General features: G+C 56.8%; 1 protein-coding gene across 2 annotated transcripts in view; it reads left to right on the top strand.

Moving 5' to 3' along the window:
* The window catches only part of MAN1C1 (mannosidase alpha class 1C member 1), a 116,132-nt gene that overhangs the window by 46,635 nt on the left and 47,505 nt on the right, over positions 1–21,992 (top strand). For both annotated transcript variants that reach the window (XM_081308990.1, XM_081308991.1), the window contains exon 2: positions 2,282–2,378. In XM_081308990.1, coding sequence (XP_081165116.1) covers positions 2,282–2,378 — 97 coding nt within the window. The remainder of the gene's footprint in view (positions 1–2,281; positions 2,379–21,992) is intronic.

The following is a 21,992-nucleotide window of genomic DNA, read 5'->3' as shown; positions in this document are numbered from 1 at the left end:
GACCTGGCAGCGCTTGGTGCAGGTGTGTTCGCAGGAGGGAGGAAGGCTACTGGCTGGAGGGCGAGGGGCTTTCTGTCCCCTGCTCATCCAGCACCTGGGTGGAGCCCCCTGTGGCCCAGCTGGGGTGACGCTTGTGCTCTGAGGACCTGTGTGTGACGCCTTCGGAATCCAGCCCCGCAGGCTCGTGGGATGGGCCCTGCCTTCGCTCCACTCCGTGGAGGTGGGTGACAGGGAGAATGGGACGCGTTCCAAACACCTCCACATCCCTGCAGTGACAGTGCCTTTGAGGCCCGCAGACACCGTGGCTCCCGTACTTGCTCCGACCGTGTCCCTCCCGGTGAGGGGGCAGCTCCAGGTGAGGTCCCCCCCCTTCTTCTCTGCTGTCATTTCTGTTTGAGGAGCTGACGCTGCCCCTCCCCCACAGCCACTGGCCCCCCTCCCCCCGACTTCACAGGGGGACCCCGATGAGAGAGGCCGAGGGAGGAGGCCACCATTGCCAGTTCAAGATAAGTAGAAAATGATGGTGGGGGAGAACCAGGCCCAGGGCCGTGCCAGGCGCCTGGCATGTGTCCATGGCATCTGCATGTGTGCTGCACGGGGAGCCTCACGTCACCAAGCACCGTGGGGACCTGCAGACAGGGAGATGGAAGGGCTGGGTTCCAGCCACCTGGCTGCGCCGTTGTGACCGCTTTCCTCCGGGAGCCTCCGTTCCATCAGCTACGAGATGGGGAGGGGGCGCTGGAGTGTCCCTCCGTCTTCCAGGAAGGCGGGCCACACTCCCATCAGGGCTGTCCTCCGAGTCTGTGCGTTGGGCCACGGCAGTGGGTGCATCTGTGGGCACTGTCCGGATGTGCCTGGAAGACGTGGCTTCTAAACCTGGGCACCAGGGGCTGCCCCTCATGGAGGACACAGTGACCTCCTAGAAAGAGGGCCACCGGGAGAGACAACACAGGCCAAGGGACAGGAAGATAAAGCCACAGGCCGCAGCACGGTGTCCAGCAGGGGGTTCACGGGCACAAATCCAGGCTGAGCGTCCCTGGTCAGAGGTCCACAGGGCTCCGAAGTCTGAACTTGATGCCACACACCTGGCCTCTTGGGATGGTCACAGTGAAAATGCAGGTACACCAAAAATATTGTGCAAAGTCATCTTCAGGCCGCGTGTCTAAGCAGTATGTGGCACAGAGGAATCCGCGGCTGGACTCGGGTCCCCCAGGACGCCTCATGGTGCAGACGCAGATTTTCTAAAATTCAAACAAGTCTGAAATCTAAACCTCCCCCAGGTCCAAGCATCTGGGGCAAGGGACACTCCCCCTGTGATGCCTTCATCAGTGTTTGTCAGATGTGACCCAGGGACCGGCACATCATGGGGGACTGTCAGAAAGGCAGTTCCCAGCTCTTCCTCAGCCTGCTGAGTCGGAGCTCAGGGTGGGGCCGCCCACCGTTCTCCACTGCCCCCGGGGCTTCTGGGGCAGCCAGTGTTTGTGAATGGAAGTGAGGCTGGGTGCTGAGGGCCAACCTGGCCCCGGGGTGAGGCTCGAGTCGGGAAGTGACCCCGGGACCGCCACTCCCCTGCTGCTGGAAGGGGGCATGTCATTCTGTCGCTCATGGAAACCTTTTGGATGTGGCAAAGCAGGCTCATGCCTTGTCAGTAGACCTCGGAGGAGGCAGCTGAGACTCGGGGACATTCAGCCAGAGCCCCAGGGAGGGTGGCAGAGGCAGTGTTAGAAACCAGACCTCTCTGATCTCGCAGTGTTAGAAACCAGACCTCTCTGATCTCGCAGCCTGAGTTCTTTTCACTGCAGCGGCCCCTGGGCTCTGCCTTCCATGCTCCCCGCTCCCTCCTCTGCCCTGCGGCCACCCAGAGCTTTGCTGTGCCTCCTGCAACCTGCCCTGCAAAGGCAGATGGGGGACGCCATACCTGGGCAGGGAGGGAACAAGGGGACAGGGGCACGGGCAGGCGGTCACCATGCATGTCCCTCAGCCTCCAGGGCCAGGTGCAGCCTGGGGGAGCAGGTGCTGGTGTGAGGCGAGCTCGGGGTGTGCCAGGTGACACAGTGCCCGGCTCCTGTTGAGGCCTCGGTGTGCCCAGCCCCATGCTGGGCGCTCTGGGGGAAACTGAGGCAAGGCGCGTGCAGCCTCTGCCCTCGTGCAGCTCGGGCCCCAGAGCCAGGGAGACAGCCACCGCAGAATGGGCTTAAGGCCCATTGCCCCGGGGTGGATGGGGCTCGCCCACACGGTGGCATCCCTCACGGAGGTCCCTGTCCTCTGCTCTTTCTGGCAGATGATGCAGTTCGCCTGGGCCAACTACCGGCGCTACGCCATGGGCAAGAACGAGCTCCGGCCGCTCAGCAAGGACGGCTACCAGGGCCACATATTCGGTGAGTCGATGCCTGGTGCCGAGGAGAAGGCTTGGGACTCTGCTCCCCTGAAGGTGGCTGTGGGATGGTGCGGGAGCCGTCCTGGGAGGCTGCACAGGCTCCCGTGGGCTGGGGACCAGGCTGCCTTGAGGGTCCAGGCGCCCGTGTCTCTGGGACGCTCCAGGTGGACCCTGGAGTCGGGGCAGCCCGCGTTTTGCCTGCAGCTTTGCAGTCCGCTGGCTTCGCCCCGGGCCAGCAGCAGGCCCAGAACCCTGTATGTCCCTCCCTGATCCCACAGAGGCTGCAGGGGCTTCTTATGTGCCCAGCCTCACATGTCAACCATAGCACCACCCCCGTGCCAGTCCCCCTCTGCAGCCATTCCTGCCTGAGGATGCTGCCGCAGCCCGGCCACCCCCTGCCCTGGGACATGGGTGGTGCTGCCCTGGAGAGAGGAAGCCACTCCCCCTATCCCTCACCCCCAAAGGTTCCTGGAATCTGGAACCAAAGAACCAAGATGGAAATTCCCAGGAAGACCTAAGGGCAGATTTACAAGGGACAGCCCCACAGGCATGGCCCTGTCCCAGGTGTTGGCGACATGGGAAGGGGGACAGGGACCTTCCTTCTCCTAGACCAGTCAGTCTGGGAACCTGGCTGTTCCTTCTTTGGGTGTGGGCCGTGGACTTGAGTAGCGGGTGTGTATTTATTTTTCTGATTATCCTAGGAATGTCGGGAGGAGGGGAAAGTGTCAAAAAGATAAGGCAGAAAAAAAAAAAAAAAAAAAGGTTCCTGGATGTAGCTGTGGCTCTTGGCATCTGGGCTCCTCCCCTCCCCTGTCTCCTTCTGTGCTCTCCCCCCACCCACATACTATTCTATGACTTTTTGGTTTAATGTTACATTGTGAGTGTTTTCCTAGGTCCTGTGAATTTTTTCCCTTTTAATGGCTCCAGTGATTGTAAGGACGATCATTCACTTAACCGTCCCCCTGATGTTAGACAAAGGTTTTGCTATTAGAAATAATGCAGGTGGTAACATTTGTGCATGAGATTTTGTCTGAGAACAGATTCTTAGGAATTCCCAGGTCAGAAGGAGGAAGAGAGATGCTCCCTTAGCCCTGAGCAGGAAGGAGGTGTTTGGATCCCCGGTAGGGGCTGGCTGCCCCCACTGCCCAGGGCAGACCTTCCTGAGCGTCCCGCGGCAGCCCTGGGGAAGGCTGTGGATCTCACTGAAGCTGTTGGAGATTTTGCTCCTGGAATAAACAGAAATGTGGTGGAGAAAGCATCCCCTCTCCTCTCTGAACAGTCTGCAGATATCTTGGGAGTTGTGGTCAGTGGGTAGGACACACTGCAGATTTCTGAAATAACTCAGTGTAGGCACAGCGTTTGCTCAGACCACCGTGGGAAACACTTCTGGGAGGGATTGAGGGATTGGGCTGAACCCAGCCTCATTGTGTAATGTTTCTCATGGCCTGGGATTGAGTCTCAACCCTCCAGCCCCTTGTCAATCACCAAACCTGGAAGAGCTGCCTTTAAAGGTGGAAGGAACCCAGGCTTTTGAGTCTGTTTACAAATTCTTACGCTGTCCTGAGCTGTGTGACCAAGTCCAAGTCACTTACCCTCTCTGGACCCCTGTGGTTCATCCTTCATGCTGGGCTGCTATGAAGATGTTAGTGAGAGCAGACGTGAACAGGCAGAGGCCCGTGTATAGGAGAGTGACTTACGATTTCTGTGGCAGTGGCCCCAGTGAGCCAGCCCACTGTGAGTTCTGAGGTCCCTGGGGTGGCCTTAGCAAGGCCCTGGGAACCCATCACCCAGAGACAGGGAGTCTGCAGCTAACGAATGAGCCTCAGTGGGTGGCTGGCCCCTGAGAAAGGAGACCCCGGCACAGGCGGGGGAGCTGGTGTGCACCCTTTTCTCTCTCACCAAATGCCCACTGTGGGCCATGCCCAGGGTGACTCTTGGGGACACAGGGACAAATGGCACAGCGAGCCCTCCACCAACTCTGCCAAGACGCACAGCACCACTCCCCAGGGCCTCCCCCGGGTCCGTCCCAGCGTCCTCAGAGACAGGGACACGCACAACAGACAGGAAGCATCCTCGTGGCTGAGGTTCTGAGTTTCTGGAGCCAGACAGACCTGGGCTCAAACTCAGGCCTCCCCACCTCTGGTTCTGTGGCCTGGGGCAGGTGGCTCCTCGGAGACTTCCACTTTTTGTAGAGGGAATAAAGCTAAAGGTGAAATCAGCCCCCACCCAGCCCAGGGTCTGCCTGACACGTCCACCCTGTTACTACGTGGTGGCTACTACGATGACTGTCACCTTGAACAGGTCCTAGGGACAGAGGCCCATGAGAACACACCCAAAGACCAAAGGCTTGATTCTGGGAGCCTGGGAGAGGTTCTAGTTGGGGTGGATCCAAGAGGGGCTTTGAAGCTGGGTTATCCCCAAAGACACAGGTGGGTGGGCCGGGCATGGTGGTACTCACCCCTGTAGTCCCAGGGGGGCTTGGGAGGCTGAGGCAGGAGGATCTCGAGTTCAACGCCAGCCTCAGCAACTTAGTGAGGCCCTAAGCAACTTGGTGAGACCCTGTCTCTAAATAAAACATAATAAGGGCCGGGGACGTGGCTCAGTGGTTAACTGCCCCTAGTTCAATCCCTGATACTACACACACACACACACACACACACACACACACACACAAAGTCAGGCTGTGTGACACCACCTCGTCCTTCCTGGACTCCTGGGGACTGCATCACCCTGGACTCTGGCCTCACTGGAGGCTGAGCCCTGCGGACACAGGACGCCAGGGGTGTCAGGTGGTAGGCAGAGCCCACCTGTCCTGCCAGCCGAGGCCCTGAGCAGGGTCCCTGTTGGCGCTCAGTTTGGACATGGACACCTGCAGGCTCACCCTGGGGGCCTGCGGGGGACCTGCTGGGGCTGCCTGGCGGGTTCATGCGGACCCTTGAGATCTACAGGGTAGATGCCGGAGCCTCATCTCCCTGCGTGGCCCCTCCCCACACAGCCCCCTCTCCCGGCTGCCTCCTCCCTTCCTCAAATCTGCTCTTACTGTGGGAACCAGGCCTCCTGGCGGGGCACCCCCCCAGCTCCCAGCCGGTCTTGGTGGCTTCCTTTTTTACCCACATCCCCTCAGCAAGTCTCGTCAAAAAATGCCCCTCAGGCGCCAGTGGCCACCAGCAAAGAAGACCCAGCCTGCTCCTTGCAGGTGGCTCAGGCCAGGGTGGAACACGGCTCTTTCCCACTCTGAGCGCTGACCGGATGGTCAGTGTCCAGCTGGGAACAAAGAGCAGGGACTTCAGATCCTGCCGAGTGGCCTTGGAGCGTACCTTGAGCCTCTCGAGAGAGGAGATGGGCAAAGGGCCAGGCCAGGGGCCAGGCCTAGAGCTGGGCGGCGGGTGCCTTTGTCACAGAAGTGCATTAGTAGCCTGAGCCGTGCAGGGGAGGGGCGTAGAGGAACTAGCCATAAAGTGGTAACTGCACACAGTGCCGTAGACAAAGTGGCCCAGCCTCATCGCCTCTGAAAACCGGGCAGATGTGGATACCTGCTGCAAGGGCTGCAGAATACCAGGCAGTCTAGCTGGAGAGCTCAGCTGTGGGAGCTTGGGCCAGCTGCTTAACCTCTCTGGTCTGTCTCCTCAACTAAAAGAGAATGATAGTAGTACCTCCTTCGCAGGATTGGTGGAGAGTGAAATGGGTCAACACTCGAAGTCTCCTCTCTGTGCCTGGCACGTACAAGGCATTCTGCAAGTTTCAGCGGCCTGAGGAGGATGTAAGGCCCACCTACAGATCAGGGTCTACTCCCATTCTGACTGGGGGCGTACCCAGGGTCCCTGAACCCAGGAAACCACACGAGGGTTGCAGGGCTTTTCCACCCTGCTCCCTCCTGCCCTGTCCCTACAGCTCTCCAGTGCTTGGGTGGGCAACCCCTGGGCAGGAGGTTCAAATCCTCTTTGCCATGTACCAGCCATGTGACCCTGGCCAGTTTCCTGACCTCTCTGCACCTCAGTTTCTCTGTGCAGTGGGGATGACCATTGCAAAGATCAAACTCAGTTGACGTGTGTCGACTGCTGGCACAGGATCTGTCCACCAGCAGTCGTGACATACAAGCTGCTGTCATTTGTTTTATTTGTTAAATAGAATAGTTATCGCTCAAGGGAAGAGCCCGTGCGGGGCTCACTGCTGGCTCTCAGTCTGTCTTGCCGGTGGATGGATTGCCTGCTGCAGCCTCTGCTGCCCGTTTCCCTGCGTCCCCTGTCCCAGCCTGGCTCCTGTGCTCACTGTCCCTGTGACCTCCCGCCACAGAGTGCACTTAGAACCAGCAAACAGACCCTGTGGGAGTGACAGTCCTGCTTGGTCAGCGGATCCGACCCTCTTCTCTGCGGAGGGTGGAGGTGCTTGCGTGGCCAAAAGCAAGGTCCCCCGCTCCGAGCCCGCCCCCGGCGACAGCGAGAGCCCCAAATTGGATTCCGCCTCTGATTGTGGATCCACTGATAGAACTGCCAACCCAGTCCCCATTCTGGGGATGATTTATGGCCTGGGGTGAAGTAAGGGACACAGCATGATTTCCAGATCACGGGCGGGGAGTGTTCGGCCTCGGCAGCAGAAGAATCATCATTGCCTTGTAAAAGGAACAAGTGTGATGTGGAGAGGGACGAAGTCCAGGCCCCAGGAGGTCATTTTGCAGTTGCTTTTGGGGATGTGACTTAGGAGTGCCTCTGCCGGGTGGCCTCGCTCTCCCGCACTCTCCCGCACACTCCCGCACACACCAGCCTCCCCGGGGCTCTCCGTGGGGGTGAGTTCCTTTCTGGGAGGTTTTGACTTCAGAGATTTGTCGGGGTTCAGGTCTCAGCCCTGGCATTGCCAGCTGAGTGAAACTGAGCAGGCCTCAACCTTCTGCCCCCCGCTCCCTGCTCTTCACTCGGGGGGTTGGCCCACAGCGAGCCTCACCAGAGGTCAGAGGCTTCCTCTCCTGTTGGCCGGACGCCCTTCCCAGGGCCTTTCTCTTCTCCTGGGTTGGGGGCTGAGCGTTTTGACTTATCTGGAGAAAATACTTTGTCACCCTTCAAGAGTTGGGCTTTTGTGGAAAAGCTCCTCGTTCCTGGAAGATCTGCGTCAGGCTGTGCTGCTCGCTGCTTCCGGCCGTGTGCACACCCCTGGCCAGGCCTGGAGCTGGCTTTGAGGAAGAGCTGTCATCAGCCCCACAAGTGACGATGTTGCAGTCCCTGAATGGAATTGGTCAGGTTTCAGGGCAGCTGGCAAACTTTCTGGTAACCAGGTGTTTTGGGGAGCCCTGAATGCTCACCCGCAGCCAGGGGCAGCAGAAAAGTGGAGGAAATGGGTCAGAAGCAGGGTCACTGGCTTTTGGCACGAGGCATGTAACTGGGTGAACCCTGCACACACCTTTGAATGACAGGCAGCACTGGCAGGTGCTAGGCAGACACTGACACCCCGAGAGGTCTCCCTGGGTCCTTGAGTGACAATTCCTCAGTCACCTTCTAATGATCGAAAGGCCCCTCGGGTCGCTCAGGGTCATCATCAAAGCAAAGCACTCCCCTCGAAGGTGGCGCTGGGTTCCCCACTCCCAGCCACTGACCGACCCACCAACTGGCCCCGCGCTCCGGACTCCCCTCCTTCCGCCGAGATCTTTTTCCGAGCAGTTGTAACTAAGAAGCATCTTGCCCATTTTCTTTTCTTTTTTTTTTTTAATAGATAGAGATGAGAGAGAGAGAGAGAGAGAGAGAGAGAGAGAGAGAATTTTTAATATTTATTTTTTAGTTCTCGGCGGACACAACATCTTTGTTTGTATGTGGTGCTGAGGATCGAACCCGGGCCGCACGCATGCCAGGCGAGCGCGCTACCGCTTGAGCCACATCCCCAGCCCCCATTTTCTTTTCTTTCTTTTCTTTTTTTTTTTTTTTTAGAGAGAGAATTTTTATTTAGTTTCCAGCGGACACAACATCTTTGTTGGTATGTGGTGCTGAGGATCGAACCCAGGCTGCACGCATGCCAGGCGAGTGCGCTACCGCTGGAGCCACATCCCCAGCCCCCATTTTCTTCTTCTTTAAAAGGCTTCCCACCAGCACAGAGCAGAGCAGAACTTAGGTCTCTAGAAAATATAGTAGCAGGATGTTGTTGAAAGAGAACTCGGGCCAGCAGCCTTGGGTTCACCTCCCAGGACTGGCGCTGGCAGCCCCAGGAGCCACGGGCTGCGTCAGCTCCAAGGGACCCGCGCTCGGGGCCTCCCGCCTTCTCCCAGCCGGGGCTCAGGGCTCTCGGTGGGTAACTAGCACTCTGGCTCTTGCTGGATCTCTGGATATGGAAATGTAGCAACAAGTCTCGTTCCCGTCGGAGGAGCGGAGCGGAGTGAGTCAGGGCGTCTATTCCTGAGCGAGCTGCGGTGAGGCACCAGATGATTCACATTGGAACCCACATCCCCCACCCCACCCCCGCCCCGTGCCAGCTCCGCCCACCTCCCAGAGACCTTTCTTTCCTTGGAACCGGGCTGAGCTGGCACAGCCAGCCCCTTCTCTCCTGGCACTGATGGCAGGCACTTGCCAAATCCCCAGCAAACTCTGTGACTCACAGTCTGTGACTCGCAGAACCTCAGGTGGGCACTGCCAGTTGGATTCTTGGCAGCCACCTGGACCAGTGCCCGAAGATGGGGAAACAGGGGGTAGAGGAAACTCACGGAAGGCCTGACACTCGGATTTGAACCCTGGTCCTCAAGTTGAACCTCTACTTTATTTTTTCTTTCTTAATTACTTTTTTTTTTTTTTTTTTTTTTGGTACCTGGGAATGGACCCAGGGGCACTTAACCACTGAGCCACATCCCCCTCTATATTTGATTTTGAGTTGCTTAGGGCCTTGCTAAGTCGAGATCCTCCTGCCTCAGCCTCCCGAGCCGCTGGGATTACAGGTGTGTGCCACCGTGTCCAGCTTCTGGATTACTTTTTAAAAATTGAGGTGTAACTTACAACATACATACCATACAATGCACAAATGGCAAGTGCGCAGCCCAGGGAATCCCATGTGTGCATAAACCTTGTGGCTTAAGCAGGTGGAGACGGAGAGCATTTCTGTTTCCCTCAAGGGAGTGGGGAGAAAGTAGGTCCCCAAGGGTCGCTGCTACCCTGACTCCTGTCACCATAGACTCTTCGTCTGCTTTAAAACTTTAGGCCATGCCTTTTCAACTTGCTTTTTGCCTCCATTATCACGTCGTGAACAGTAAGTGGTTCTTATCCATGTTTGTCTCCCTGTTCGACTGTTGCTGAACGTTTGTTTCCAGGATCTGGTCATTAGGAATAAACTACTATAAACACTTTTTGTTTGTTTTTTAATTTGGTGATTTGGGGTGTGTTCGTAGAGGTGTGCAGCCATTGCCATAACCAATTTCTGAACGCTTTTATCATTCCCCAGAGAAGCTCTGTGCCCATTAGCAGTTACTCCCCCTTTCCCTGACTCTCCCGCTTCTCCCCGCTCCTGGGCAGCCCCGATCTCGTTCTTTCTTGGCGGAGATCTGCTCCTTCTCAGCCCCTTATGCAAATGACAGCCTTCACTCTCTGGTCTTTCGAGGCTGGCCTCCTTCACTGACTGTGGGGTCTCGTGGTCCACCCACACGGGGCCACTAGAGCATTGCTACTCTTCATCATCAGGTGACCTTCCACCGTGTGGATGTCCCGCCTCTCATCACCGTGTCCAGCTGTGGGTAGACATCTGGGTTGATTCTACTTCTTTGCTATCATGAATTCGCTGCTGTGAAACTCGTGCACTGTTTTTGATGTGGGCGTAGGTGTCCATCTCCCTTGGTGGGTACCCAGGAACAGAGTGGCTGGGTGCAGGGTGGCCCACAGGCGAACTTTGGAGGAACTTCCCGGTGGTTTTCCCCAGGGCTGCACCAGCCCTCGTTCCCACCAGGGTCTGAGGACGGTGAACGCTTCTGTACATGTTTTTTGGTGGAAATATAGCAGACCTCCATGTGGCGACTCACCCGGGATTTGAGTTGTGGGATCATCCCGTTAAGCTTCACCTGAAGCTGCCAGTCTTCCAGAGCAGGCAGCCCCTCGAGATCCTGAAGCTCCCGTCTCTCCATTATCCGTGCCCACACTCGCCATTGCTGGTGTGTGCGACCTCAGCCTCCTGCTGCACCCCACTTCCTGGAGGTGACAGGTGGCTTCTGCTTTGTGGTCCACCCCGCAGACTAGCGTGGCACAAAGCAGAACTTCTCTAGTCTAGACAGAGACGGTGCCAGGAAAAGGGTGTGAATGGGAAAACCGTTGATCTGGGGACAGGAGGTACATCCTGGCTCTGCCGCGGGCTCACCTCAGGTTTTCTCTCCTGTAGAATGGGGGGGGGTGGTGATACCTTGTGTTAGCCAGCTGTTCATCACTGTGACAAAATACCTGTGAAAATCAACTCAGAGGAGGAAAATTTTACTTTGGCTCATGGTTTCAGAGGATTCGGTCCATGATCGTGTGGCGAACTTCATGGTGGGAGCGCGTGGGGGAGCAGAGCTGCTTGCATCATGGCAACTGGGAAGCAAAAAGAGCAAGGCTGGGGCCAGGGACAGGGTATAGCCTTCGGGGCACTGTGACTAGGCTCCATCCCCACCCCTAGGGTTGCCACCACCTCCAATAGTCATTGGATGGATCAGTCCACCATGATGAGAACGGAGCCCTCATGATTCAGTCACTGCCCCAAAGCCCCACCTCTGAACACTGCCACATTGGGGCCAAGCCTTAAACACATGTATGTGCCTTTGGGGACATTCTAGACCCAAACCATAATGCACCTTCCCCCAGGACTGTTGCTGGCCATAACTGTTCCATGCCTACTGTGTGTCAGACACTGTTGTAGACACAAGATAGCCCCCACCCCGGGCCTCCCCAGCTGGGGAGGAGGCTGGATACATGAACTTGTAGGCCTTGGGAGTGTATGAGGTGGAAGCTCCCTGACTTGCTCTGTGTGTGTGGTGCTGGGGATCGAACCCAGAGCCTTGCCCATGGCAGGCAAGCACTCTACCACCGAGTACATCCCCAGCCTTTTTCATTTCTTATTTTGAGACAGAGTTTCACTCAGTTGCTGAGGCTGGCCTCAAACTTATGATCCTCCTGCCTCAGCCTCCCAAGTATCTGGGATTACAGGTCTGTATAGCCTAATAAGGGATGAGCTTTAGAGAGGTCTCCTGGGGATGGCCTCCCATTGGGACCAAAAACATGAATGCAGAAGCAGAAGAGTCATGCTACAGAGAGACATATGCAAAGACCCAGAGGGGAGATTGAGCAGGACCGAGGCGGCCCCTTTGGATCTGAAAAGTGTTCCGTATGGCTGGAGTGGAGGCGGCCGTGGGAAGAGACCATCTGTGAGCATATAAATGGGGCCCTGCAAATGCAACTTTTAGTTTTTCCTCCCACCCTGGACCCCGGGAGCCAGGAGATAGGACTTCTAATTGCTCCGCAGCCACCAGACAAGCTACCCTCTTTGTGCTCTGCCCTCCGAGCCATGTGGGCGCCTGGCACAGGCTGCCTTTGGTTACCTCTAGGTCCTGACACAGTGGGTGATGAGACCTGGGATCACCAAGTGGGCAGTCGGGTCAGCAACGGAGACAGAGGGGCTGCCTGGGTCCCCGTGGCCCCACAGAGCAGGGTTGAGCTGTGGCCGTGTCTGGGACCTGGGATCCCAGGCTTCTCCCCTCTGTGGCTCAGGGCCTCTGAGGCAGGCAGCCTGCTCTCCAGCAGGAATCAGTAGGAGCGGCTGGAGATTTCTGAGCACAGAGCCCTGAGGGGGACAGAGACCCGGAAGTGTGTTGTCAGCAAAAATCGGGGCTAATACTCAAGTTTGTTTTTCTTTTCATCGAGTCTGAAAAGCAGTTTGAAATCCACTGCCCTGTTTTCCTGTTTTTTTGTTTTAATGACTGAGTAACGCACAATTGCATTTTCTCCCCCAATAACTTTGAATTCTGGGAGGAGACCACGTGGGGATAATTGCTGTCCTCTCATCCTCCCCATGGCCACGAGGACGCTGAGCCCGAGGAAGGGAGCCTGGTGGTGCAGGCCTGGCTCCCGCGGAGTGCTGCTCCTGAAATAGCAGCGCCCAGAGAGGCGCTGGGATGGACTGAAGGACAGGCAGGGAAGGGAGGAGGAGGGGAGGGGAGGGGGAGGGCTGGAGCTATTGCTTCAGTTTTCACTGGGTTCAGCACTTTGTACCAAGTGCCTGCTGTGTGCCCAGCCTGGAGCTGGGTGTGGAGTGGGGAGGGGGATGGGAACGGGAGCAAGGCACCCTGGGCTCAAGGACAAGGGATGTCCCCCTATGTCCCCAGACAATGTATCACAGAGCCTGTGAGAAAGATGGCATCTCAAGAAGGGTTTGCCTCGAGCTCCTGGGACTGTTATCCTGTTCCCACGAAGCCCCCACCCCCACTTCACACCAGCTTGCCTGCGCGAGCTGCTCTGGGGCAGATTTCAACAGACGTCAATGAGACCTCTATGACAGGTAGAGGGGTAACGCGGGCCAAGCTCAGGAGGCCATGCCAGCCAGTGTGGGGGCCACAGAAGGGGTTGGGGTGCAGGTGTGGCCGGAAGAGGCCTTTGGAAACCCTGCAGGTGCCCCACAGCCCTGCACAAGGCTGGCTCTGCCCGAGTCACCAGCTGGGGATCCGAAAGAATGTTTCAATTTTAATTTATTTTAAAGTCAGAAGAAAAAAAAGCGATATAATAACGCACCCAGCCAGGGTTAGAGCCACCTTTATACCAAGACAGTTGTAAAGGGTCCTTTGTAGTTGTTTCAGGAGAAAGGGGCCCAGGGTGTCACAACACAGCGCTGCTCCTGGTCCTTGTCCTCGTCCCCAGGGGAAAGCCCCCTCCTTTTCATCGTTGCCGTGAAACCTGGCAGATGAAGCCCCGAGGGCCCGGGCTCCTCATCCCCGTCCTGTGGGGCAGGAAGGTGTAGCCACCGGTGGCCCTGGTGGGGGGACCGCCCTTTTGGTTTCATTTATTCCTTACGGCTGTGCTTTGAGGTGGTATCACTGACGGAGCACCTGAGACTCTGAGAGACGTCACCTGCCCATGCTGCGTACCTGGCCAGCGGCTGCGGCTGGCCACATCCTCCTTGTCACCTCCAAAGCCAGGCTCCCCCTTTCCTCTGCCTTGGGCACCGAGACCTGCCAGAGCCGGGGCCTCCCGTCTCGCCTGCTCCTGCAGCACCCCGAGTCAGGCCCCAAGGGAGGGCTTTGGGTACCCCGAGGAGCTGGTGACTAACTCGGGGCTGTCTGTGTGCCGTTGATTCAAAGGCCTGCTTTAGGCTATAAAAGTAAAGCCAGGGTGGTCATCGTCCCCAAACCAGGGTGATAGAATCCCACCCACCCCAGACGAGACCACCAGCAATCTCAGAGGGCGTCACCGCTGGGCTGCTGGGGAAGGGTTAGCGGAGAAACGGCCCAAGAGAAGAGGACTCTCCCTCTCTCCCAAGGCAGCCCTCTAGGTCCTTCCTTCCCCGTGGCAGGGTGGCTTCATGGGAAGGGCCTTGACTTCCCGGAACTCCAGGCTCCCCAGATCCAAGTGTGAGAGTGAAAGTAAGTCCTGCCATGGTGGGGGGGGGGTGCTCCCCGGCTGTGCGGGCCAAGCTCCTTCAGGGAGCAAAGCTGGGCAGCTCCTCAGGGCCTGTCCCTGAAACACCCCGAGACTACAGCTTAACCCACCGATGGCAGCTGTAGATGGACACAATGACTTTATTTTCTTTATTTCTATGTGGTGCTGAGAATCGAACCCAGAGCCTCGTACGTGCTAGGTGAGCGCTCTACCGCTGAGCCCAGCCTCCGCCCCCATATTCTTTTTAATATTGTGGATACTCTTAAAGCTGCCCAAGGAAGCAGGAATCCTGGGTCCCCTCCCCACTGTTGCTGCCTGTGTGACGACTCACTGTCCCCTCCCCTCCTGGGGACTCAGTCTCACCATCCGTCTGTGAGCAGTGTGGACGCGCTGCCCCCTACACAGGGGAACATCGGAGTTGGCTGCAGGCCTCTTGCCAGTGTGGACATCCAGGCTTCGTCCCCAGCCGTCCTGGCCAGCGGACCTGGAGCTGCCCCAGGGATCTGCATTAAAAGCAGCGTCTCCATCGGTGGTTCTGACGCCCGAGCCCCCGAGGGACCGCAGTTAGCAGAACCAGTTGGCATCCCCAAGTGCTCAGCCCCTCCACGCCCGGGGCGGGGGTGTTTTGGCAAATGCAAGCCCCTTGTCCCTTTGAGGTGCCGTGTGGGTGGGTTCCACCCAGATGGAGATGCCACGGGCCACCCTGGCCGAGTCACTCCCCCTCTCATGCTGTCTCTGCTCCTGTCCCTTGATGGATGGCCGGGAAGACAGGTCCACGGCCTTGGTGCTCAGCCTTGGATGCTTTATCTCCCTCGCCCCAGGCTGAGCGGCAGGACAGCCCCCTCTCCATCCCCCCCAGCCCCCCTCCTGCCTCCCCTGCCACCGCTCTGAAGAACAGCTCTGCTGCAGCCACTGGGTCCTGAAGGCAGGCGCTGTGTCCAGGACCCCTCCCTGCAGGACAGAGCTGAGCATGAGCTGCTGAGTGAACAAGCCCCGGAGCAGGGAGAAAGGGAGGCAGGGGCCACAGGGGCAGAGGATGAGTGTGGCCTCGGCTCAGCACGCGCCTGTGACAGAACACACCCCCCCCCCCCCGCCGCGTAGTTATTATGGCTGACACATCTAACCACTTCCACTTGGCATACGTCTGGAGGTGCTGGGTAAGCATCTCGTCAACCTCCACACAGCTGACAGAGTTGTGACACCACGACTTCACAGCATCCCCGACCTCCAGCTGATCCTGCTGAGCCAAAGCCTCCTTCCAGGGGCTCATCTCAGCAGGAGGGGCCTCTGGCCAGGTGAAACAGCATCCCTCACCGTCCCAGGAGCAGGCGAGGTTCCTACCCGATGGGGCTGGTTTTAAGATTAGAGGGGCTGGAGGAGGCCCAGGGTGCGGCTCCCCCCTTTGAACGCAGGGACTTTTCCTCCTCAGGACATCTTAGTTGGGGGATGAAAGTCCGAACAAATCCCTTTATCCTAAATGTTGGGATTACCTGAGTGAGCAGATCCTTTCTACCCTTAAAATTACTCCCTCCCTGTTTTCTTTTTATAAAAAATGATGAGAATACTGACCACTGTAGAGAAATTAGACATTACAAACCAGAAAGAAAAGCTCCCGAAATCCCACCAAGAGTCTCTCCCCAGAGTCGTCCCCGCCCAAAGGCACAGATGTAAATGTGCCTTATCATAGAATAAGCACGGGACCTGTGGGGGTCCCAGTGTTCTGCCGTCCTGTTGTCAAGCCCAGCTACACACCTGCATTGTTTCCTGGCTGCATTTTCTGTGGCAGACTGCCGTTACACAGTCCATCTCATTGTATTTACTGGACATTTAGGTTATTTCTGATATCTTCTTTCCTTTTGCCATGCTAAGCAATGGTGAGATGAATTTTCTAATTCAGTTCATTCATCTTTATACACTGTCTTTTTTTTCTTTTGGTACTGGGGATTGAACCTGGGGGTACTTAACTACTGAGCCACATCCCAAGCCCTTATTATTTTTTAGTTTGAGGCAGGGTCTCACTAAGTTGCTGAGGGTCTCGCTAATTTGCCAAGGCTGGCCTCAAACTTGCGATCCTCCTGCCTGAGCCTCATGAGGATTACGGGCATCCATCAAGTGCTCGGTGTATACACTTACCTGTTTGTTTTCTGTAAGTCTCTGGACACTTGTCTTAATGTTTTCTTGGATACGTTTTTAGAGAAGAACTAGCTAATATTTTCAAGCATTTACCACATGCCACTCTGCTAAGTGCTTTAAATATATTATCTAGTGATTTCTACAAAAGATTCTGTATAGAAATACCCACTTTTTTTTAATATTTATTTTTTAGTTCTCGGCGGACACAACATCTTTGTTGGTATGTGGTGCTGAGGATCGAACCCGGGCCGCACGCATACCAGGCGAGCGCGCTACCGCTTGAGCCACATCCCCAGCCCAAAATACCCACGTTTTTATAGATGAGGAAACTGAGACACAGAAAGGTTAGTGCCTTGGCCAAGGTCTCGAAGCTAGCAAACCACAGGGGCAGGATTGTAACACAAGCTCTTTGACCTTCAAAACTTCTAATGCAAAGGGCTAGGTCAGGTTGGCCTCCCGCGAAGGCATGGTGTAAGGGTACCTGTCCCCCACTGGTTTCCCACTAGATCTTGATCTGTGACTGGCTCACCCTGAGGATGCCCGAGCACCTTCCCCGCGACCCAGCCTCTCAGTGGCTGGGGGCTGTTTTATTTTACCCAGAGAACTGTCTGGGGCTGGAGCCTCCCCTTAGGGGAGTGGAAGTCCTGTCTCTCGGTTGCAGCCAGGGTTGAGGGGGCCCTTGGGCGGGAACCTGCTGTGGTCTTCCTACACCACCTTGCTCACAGAGACTGGGTCCCAGCTGGAAGACCCCTTGCATGCTGCTCTGGGAGGGCTGGGCTTGGCCAGGCCTCCTGGGAGTCGGAGCCCTTTCCGGGGGCGAAGGGTGCTGAGTGAGGGGCAGACTTCAAACAGGAGCCGTGGGCCATCTGCTTGGTCAGGATGCCACTAAACCGGGCAAATCCAGGGAGCCCTGAAGTAGGCCACCTATTTTGCAGGGACTCACCTTTGGGCACTAAGACAGGCTTGTGGCCCAGAGGGGAACTTGAGCCCTCTTTTCACGACTCTCTCTGGGTCTGGCTCTTTGTCAGTGGCTCTGCCCTTTGTGGGGGTCACCTGAGGTCCAGCTGCCTTAGCCGTGGAGCTGGGGGACAGGGTAGGACTGGTCCTGGTACCGTGGCAGGATAAGGCAAAGCACCAGAGGCTCCGGGTTCCCACCTCAGCCACCCTGCAGAGAGCGTCTTGGCCCGGAGAGATGGCGCAGGGAGGGCGCCCTCCCCTTGGCCCAGTTATCTCTTCCCAATTTATCCATAGATTGAGCTTGATGATCCAGACTCGTGTGCGTTCAGCTAATCACACGGGCTCTTGCTGCAATTTAGGTCTTCGAATAAGTGCACTTGGTTGCTGAATATGTGATCAGCCACAGATTTCTCATTCTTTAAAACCCAGGGAGCGGAAATGCCAGCGTAAAGCCATCAGCACCAGGCAGAGATTTCCAAAGCACGAAAATCAGGCTGCTCAGAGCGCTGTCCCCCCGCCTCCCGTCGGGCTGCCACTTGGCCCATCAGCACCCCATGCAGGGCCCAGGTGGGGGCTGCATCCGTAAGACCCAGGAGGATGGCAATCAATAGATCATCTGCTCACATTCTTTTTTACTTAACCAGAGAATTGGTTTTCCTCCGAAGTAGCTCAGTCTGGAGGAGAACACTCATTTGAGGGCTTTGCAAGGATGTCAACCACTGGGAAGAGCTGCTGCAGGCTTTGAGGCCAGGAGGGTCAGTGCCCGCCCCTGCTGCCCCAGACTTTGCCATGACTTTGAACACCAGCCACCCCTCTTCCTCCTGGTCATCATCAGCCAGCTGGGTCTCTGAACAGGACTTATTCAAGGAGCAGCTGACCTCCTGCAGGGCCCTGGGCATTGCACGAGGCACTGGAGGGTCCAGAGATGAAGCAACCGGCCCGTGTCCTACAGAGCCTGACAGCCACAGGGAACGCAGTGACACCGCAGGCGTGGCAAACCAGCATCGAGAGTTGGCAGGAGGCAGCCACAGACCCTGTTCAGCCACCGTGGGGGGAAGTCCCCAGGGCAGGCGGCTTGCCTTCTATTTCCTGTCAGGGAGGCCAGGACAGACCCCGTCAGGAGTCTTGGAGTGACCACAGGGGAGCCGCTGCTCATTCCTCTGTGAAGCATTCAGACGTGGGAAGCCTCGTGGCCTGAGCGTGGCCACTGGGACAGGTGTCCTGGGAACGGGGGTGCCTGCACCGCAGACGCAGCTGGGTTCTGTTCCCAGGGCCAGTAGTGCCCACGCACAGCCCCTAAACACGGAGGAGGTAAGGGTGAGTATCTCAGATGAGATAAGTATTTCTGGACAGGGTCCAATGGTGTGGCTGAGAGAACCTAAGGAATGGAGCCGTGGTTCAGGGAGAGCCTTTCATCCTTCCTGACTGGCAGTCTCATTCTATTCAACCTCAAAATTTGTATGTTTGTAAAAATATCAAAACTAGAATCAGAAGTGACTCATATTTCTTTTAAGGTGGCCCTCATTGTGAGGGTAGCTCACACTCCCAGGCACTGCCAATCTCAAAACAGTCCCACCCTCCTGAGAGCTGCGTTCAGGAGCCAGTACCTTAACCAGCATCATTGCCACCTGCTCATTTACGGTTGTCTTAGTCCGTTTTGTATTGCTATAACAAAATACCTGAGACTTGGTAAGCTATAAAGAGAAAAGGTCAGCTCACAGTGTTGGAGGCTGAAAGTCTAAGATTAGGTTGGGGTAGAGAGCTTGCTTAACATGTACCAGGCCCTAGGTTCAATCCCCGGTACCACAAAACAACAATAGTAAACAATACCCAACATTGCCCAGAGTACTGTAGAACTAATCGAAGTTTCTCTGTTCCCCACTCTTACCTGAGAGGACACAGGATTCACAGGATGTAATAGGAATAGCAGTGGATGGAGAGTCTGGCAGGAGACTCCTGTGATCCTAGGCAAGGACTTGACCTCATCTGCAAGCTGGGGAGGCTAGTTCCTGACGCAGGCCAGCCCGAACGGTTGGGGCTAGAAAGACCCAGTAAGGAGTTTAAAGTACAGAGTGGACAACCGCATCCGTAATACGGAACCTGAGGGTGGGGAATTCAATCCCAAGTCAGTACCGAGTCTTGGAAAGCATCGAGAAGCTCCCTGGTAAGCACGTCCACATCCAGCTTCCACGGGGGCTGTTTGCTACACTCCTGAGCCAGCCCCGGGAGCCATGGGGACCTGCAGGTCAGCTCTGGCAAAGCACAGCTGACATCCACCGCTGTGCGGAAGACCATCCCTCCTGGCCTGAACCCCAGGGCACTGGGCAAGGGGGTTGTGGGGCCTCCATCACCCAGCGCCCTGGAGCCGGCAGAGGCCCTTGCCTTTCTCTTCCCAGGAGGGAGTAGGTTTTCCTCCTTGGGACACAAAGTGCTTGCTGCCTTGGTTGCAGGTGGCATCTCCTGCTCAAGCAGGAGGACCCCTTGGGGGCTTGGTGCACCCGAGGAGGAGGTGTGGGAGGCCAAGCACTCTGGTGGCCGTGGACAGCAGCACCTGTGGGCCCTCCGTGCTGGCATACAGTAAGTGCTCATAGAAACTCTTCGCAGACACAGTGACTAAGTCTCGGAGAGAGCCCCGCCCGGATCACAAGAGCGTCCAGAGGTGGCCCCTACATGTTTCTCCTGCATCCTGACCGTCCAGCTCCAAAGCCTTGGCTCCTAAACAGAGCTCCAAGCCCCTTCTGTTGTGCTCATGAGACAAGCTTCGTAGCCTCCCACCCTCTTGGTAAAGTCCTCTCAGGACAAGGGTCTGGGGAGGTGTGGGCCGGGGCCGGGGCAGACTCAAGCGTTCCAGTTGCTCCTCGTCTTCCTCAGCGCTTGATGTTGTCACTTGAAAATTTTTTAGCCTTTCCAGTAGAACAGCCAGTCCTTTGTTGAACACCTTGAATGTGTTAAGTGACTCATTCTGAACTTCAGCTCAGTCCTGTCCACTGTAAGCAGAGAGAGAAGGAAGCTGAGTAACTGTGACCTGGTCCCCACGGGCCCGGGTCAGACGGCTGGGGTGGGAATCCTGCTCAGGGGCCTCAGAGCTTTCCTAAGGTTGGGCGGTTAATCTCACTGTCTCCTCTTCTGTGAAGTGGGACCGCCACCTCAGGAGTGCTGCGAAGACCAGCTAGAGTGACGCCGGTGAAGGGCCACAGGGGTCAGCCCTGGCCGCTGCTAGTCTCTCGGTTTTGCCTGCTGGCTGAGGGAGGGCATCAGGCGGCATAAGAAACGTGTGCGAGAGCTTAACAGCTAACATTTATTGAACCTTTGCTGGGTGCCAAATGGTGCTCTAAGTGCCCTTTATAGCTCACGGTGAGTATTAAAGATCCTGTGGACGTCCATTATGTCTTCACAAACTGGGAAAGGCCACCTGGCTCGGCTTCCAGGTCAGGAGACTGAGTTACAATGGCAAGAACCTGGTGGCTTCCTGGAGCCCTGAGCCTGGCGTTGCAGGGGTGGCCGGCTGGGAAATCATGACGGGCTGTTCAGGGACATTCATGAACCTGCTCTGCCCTCTGCTTGGATGACAGTGACTTCCCAAAGAGGGACAACAATGGATTTTTAGAGAAAGATGGGTGTTGGCATCATTGGGAGGCCCTGGGGGAGTGGCCTTGGATGCTCGCTGGCAGGGGTGGCTTTAGGAAAGGCCTTGCCCCTCGCTGGGTGTCGGGTCCCCACTTGCCCCTCCGTGGGTGTTGGGGTCCCCTTGTTTGGGACACTGGCCTCAGTGCTATCAGCGGCTGTTGTGTAAACAAACCACCCCGAGACTGGTTAAACAGCCTTAGCGATTTCTCCTTCGTCTGTGGATCCTCCTGGGCGCAGGTCGCTGGGTTTGGTTGCTGGACAACTGGGCTGTGTTCCGTGTGCACTGGGCGGTGCTTCTCAGGGCAGAGGGAGAGTGCAGAGGAACAGGTGGAGGCTTCTAAGCCTCGGGCTCAGAGCTGGCGCCCCCTCTGCATTCTGTTGGTGGCAGCTCTGGCGGGATGAGGTGACGGACTCCAGCTGCTGAGTCACGTGGCCAAGGGTCACAGCAGGGTGGGGGTTGGAAAGTCAGAAGTGTTTTTGCAATCCACCACAACATCCCCGGCACCAGATAGCTCAGGGGCCAGCTCCCACCTCCACGGGCTCCGGCCAGACACGCCCTCCTGGACTTGGGGTAAAGTGACCAGGTGCTTAGCCACTGCTCACACGCTGAACTCAGCTCCGTTCGATCAAGTGAACAGAACCGGAGGACAGACTTTTACTAGGTTGTTCTGCATTTATTAGCACCATTGTGTGCCAGGTCTTGAGCTGAGCCAGATACGTAAGTGCACGATGGCCGCCAGGGAAGATCCTGGGGCCACAGAGAAGGTGTTCCCGAGGCCCGTTTGGACACACACCAGAGGCCCCCTCTAGCTTGGCCAGTTGAGGCAGATCCTGGGGCCTCTTTTCAGACCGTGGTCGAGAGAGGCCTAGAGCCCACAGGCCAGGCCTTGTGTGAGTTCCCCTGCGGCCCAGGGCTGGGAACTGGAAGAGCGGCGCCCGGTGGCAGAGCAGCCTGTGCCGGGACAGTCTCCGCCGCGCTCTCCGTGTCCGGTATCTCCCCTGCTCTCCGGGCTCTTTTTGCCACCATGAGCCGGTGGCTTCCGGTTCCTCGTGCCCTTGCAAGCAGCTGGCTTCAGCAGAGTGAAATCGCCTCCGTGTTTCCTGCGGCCCCTCCTCCAATAGACGCCCGGCTGCATTTCACCCTAAACACCACTCATTTTTAAAGGGGGGAATTAAAATAGATCCCAGTTTAAAATGCAGAGGGGCGGAGAGTCGGTGCACGTTCCTCCCTTAATAGAGTTCTTCTTCAGTGAGGGGGTGACGAGAGAGACATATCGCTGCTTTTGTCTTTTGGGCAAAAACCAAAGGACTGCCATCCATCTGTC

The sequence above is a fragment of the Spermophilus citellus genome (assembly GCF_964194105.1).
Source record: "Spermophilus citellus genome assembly, chromosome: 9".
In the NCBI taxonomy this organism is placed as follows: domain Eukaryota; kingdom Metazoa; phylum Chordata; class Mammalia; order Rodentia; family Sciuridae; genus Spermophilus; species Spermophilus citellus.
Note: the sequence above shows the minus strand (reverse complement) of the source record. Positions and strands in the feature narration are given on the sequence as shown.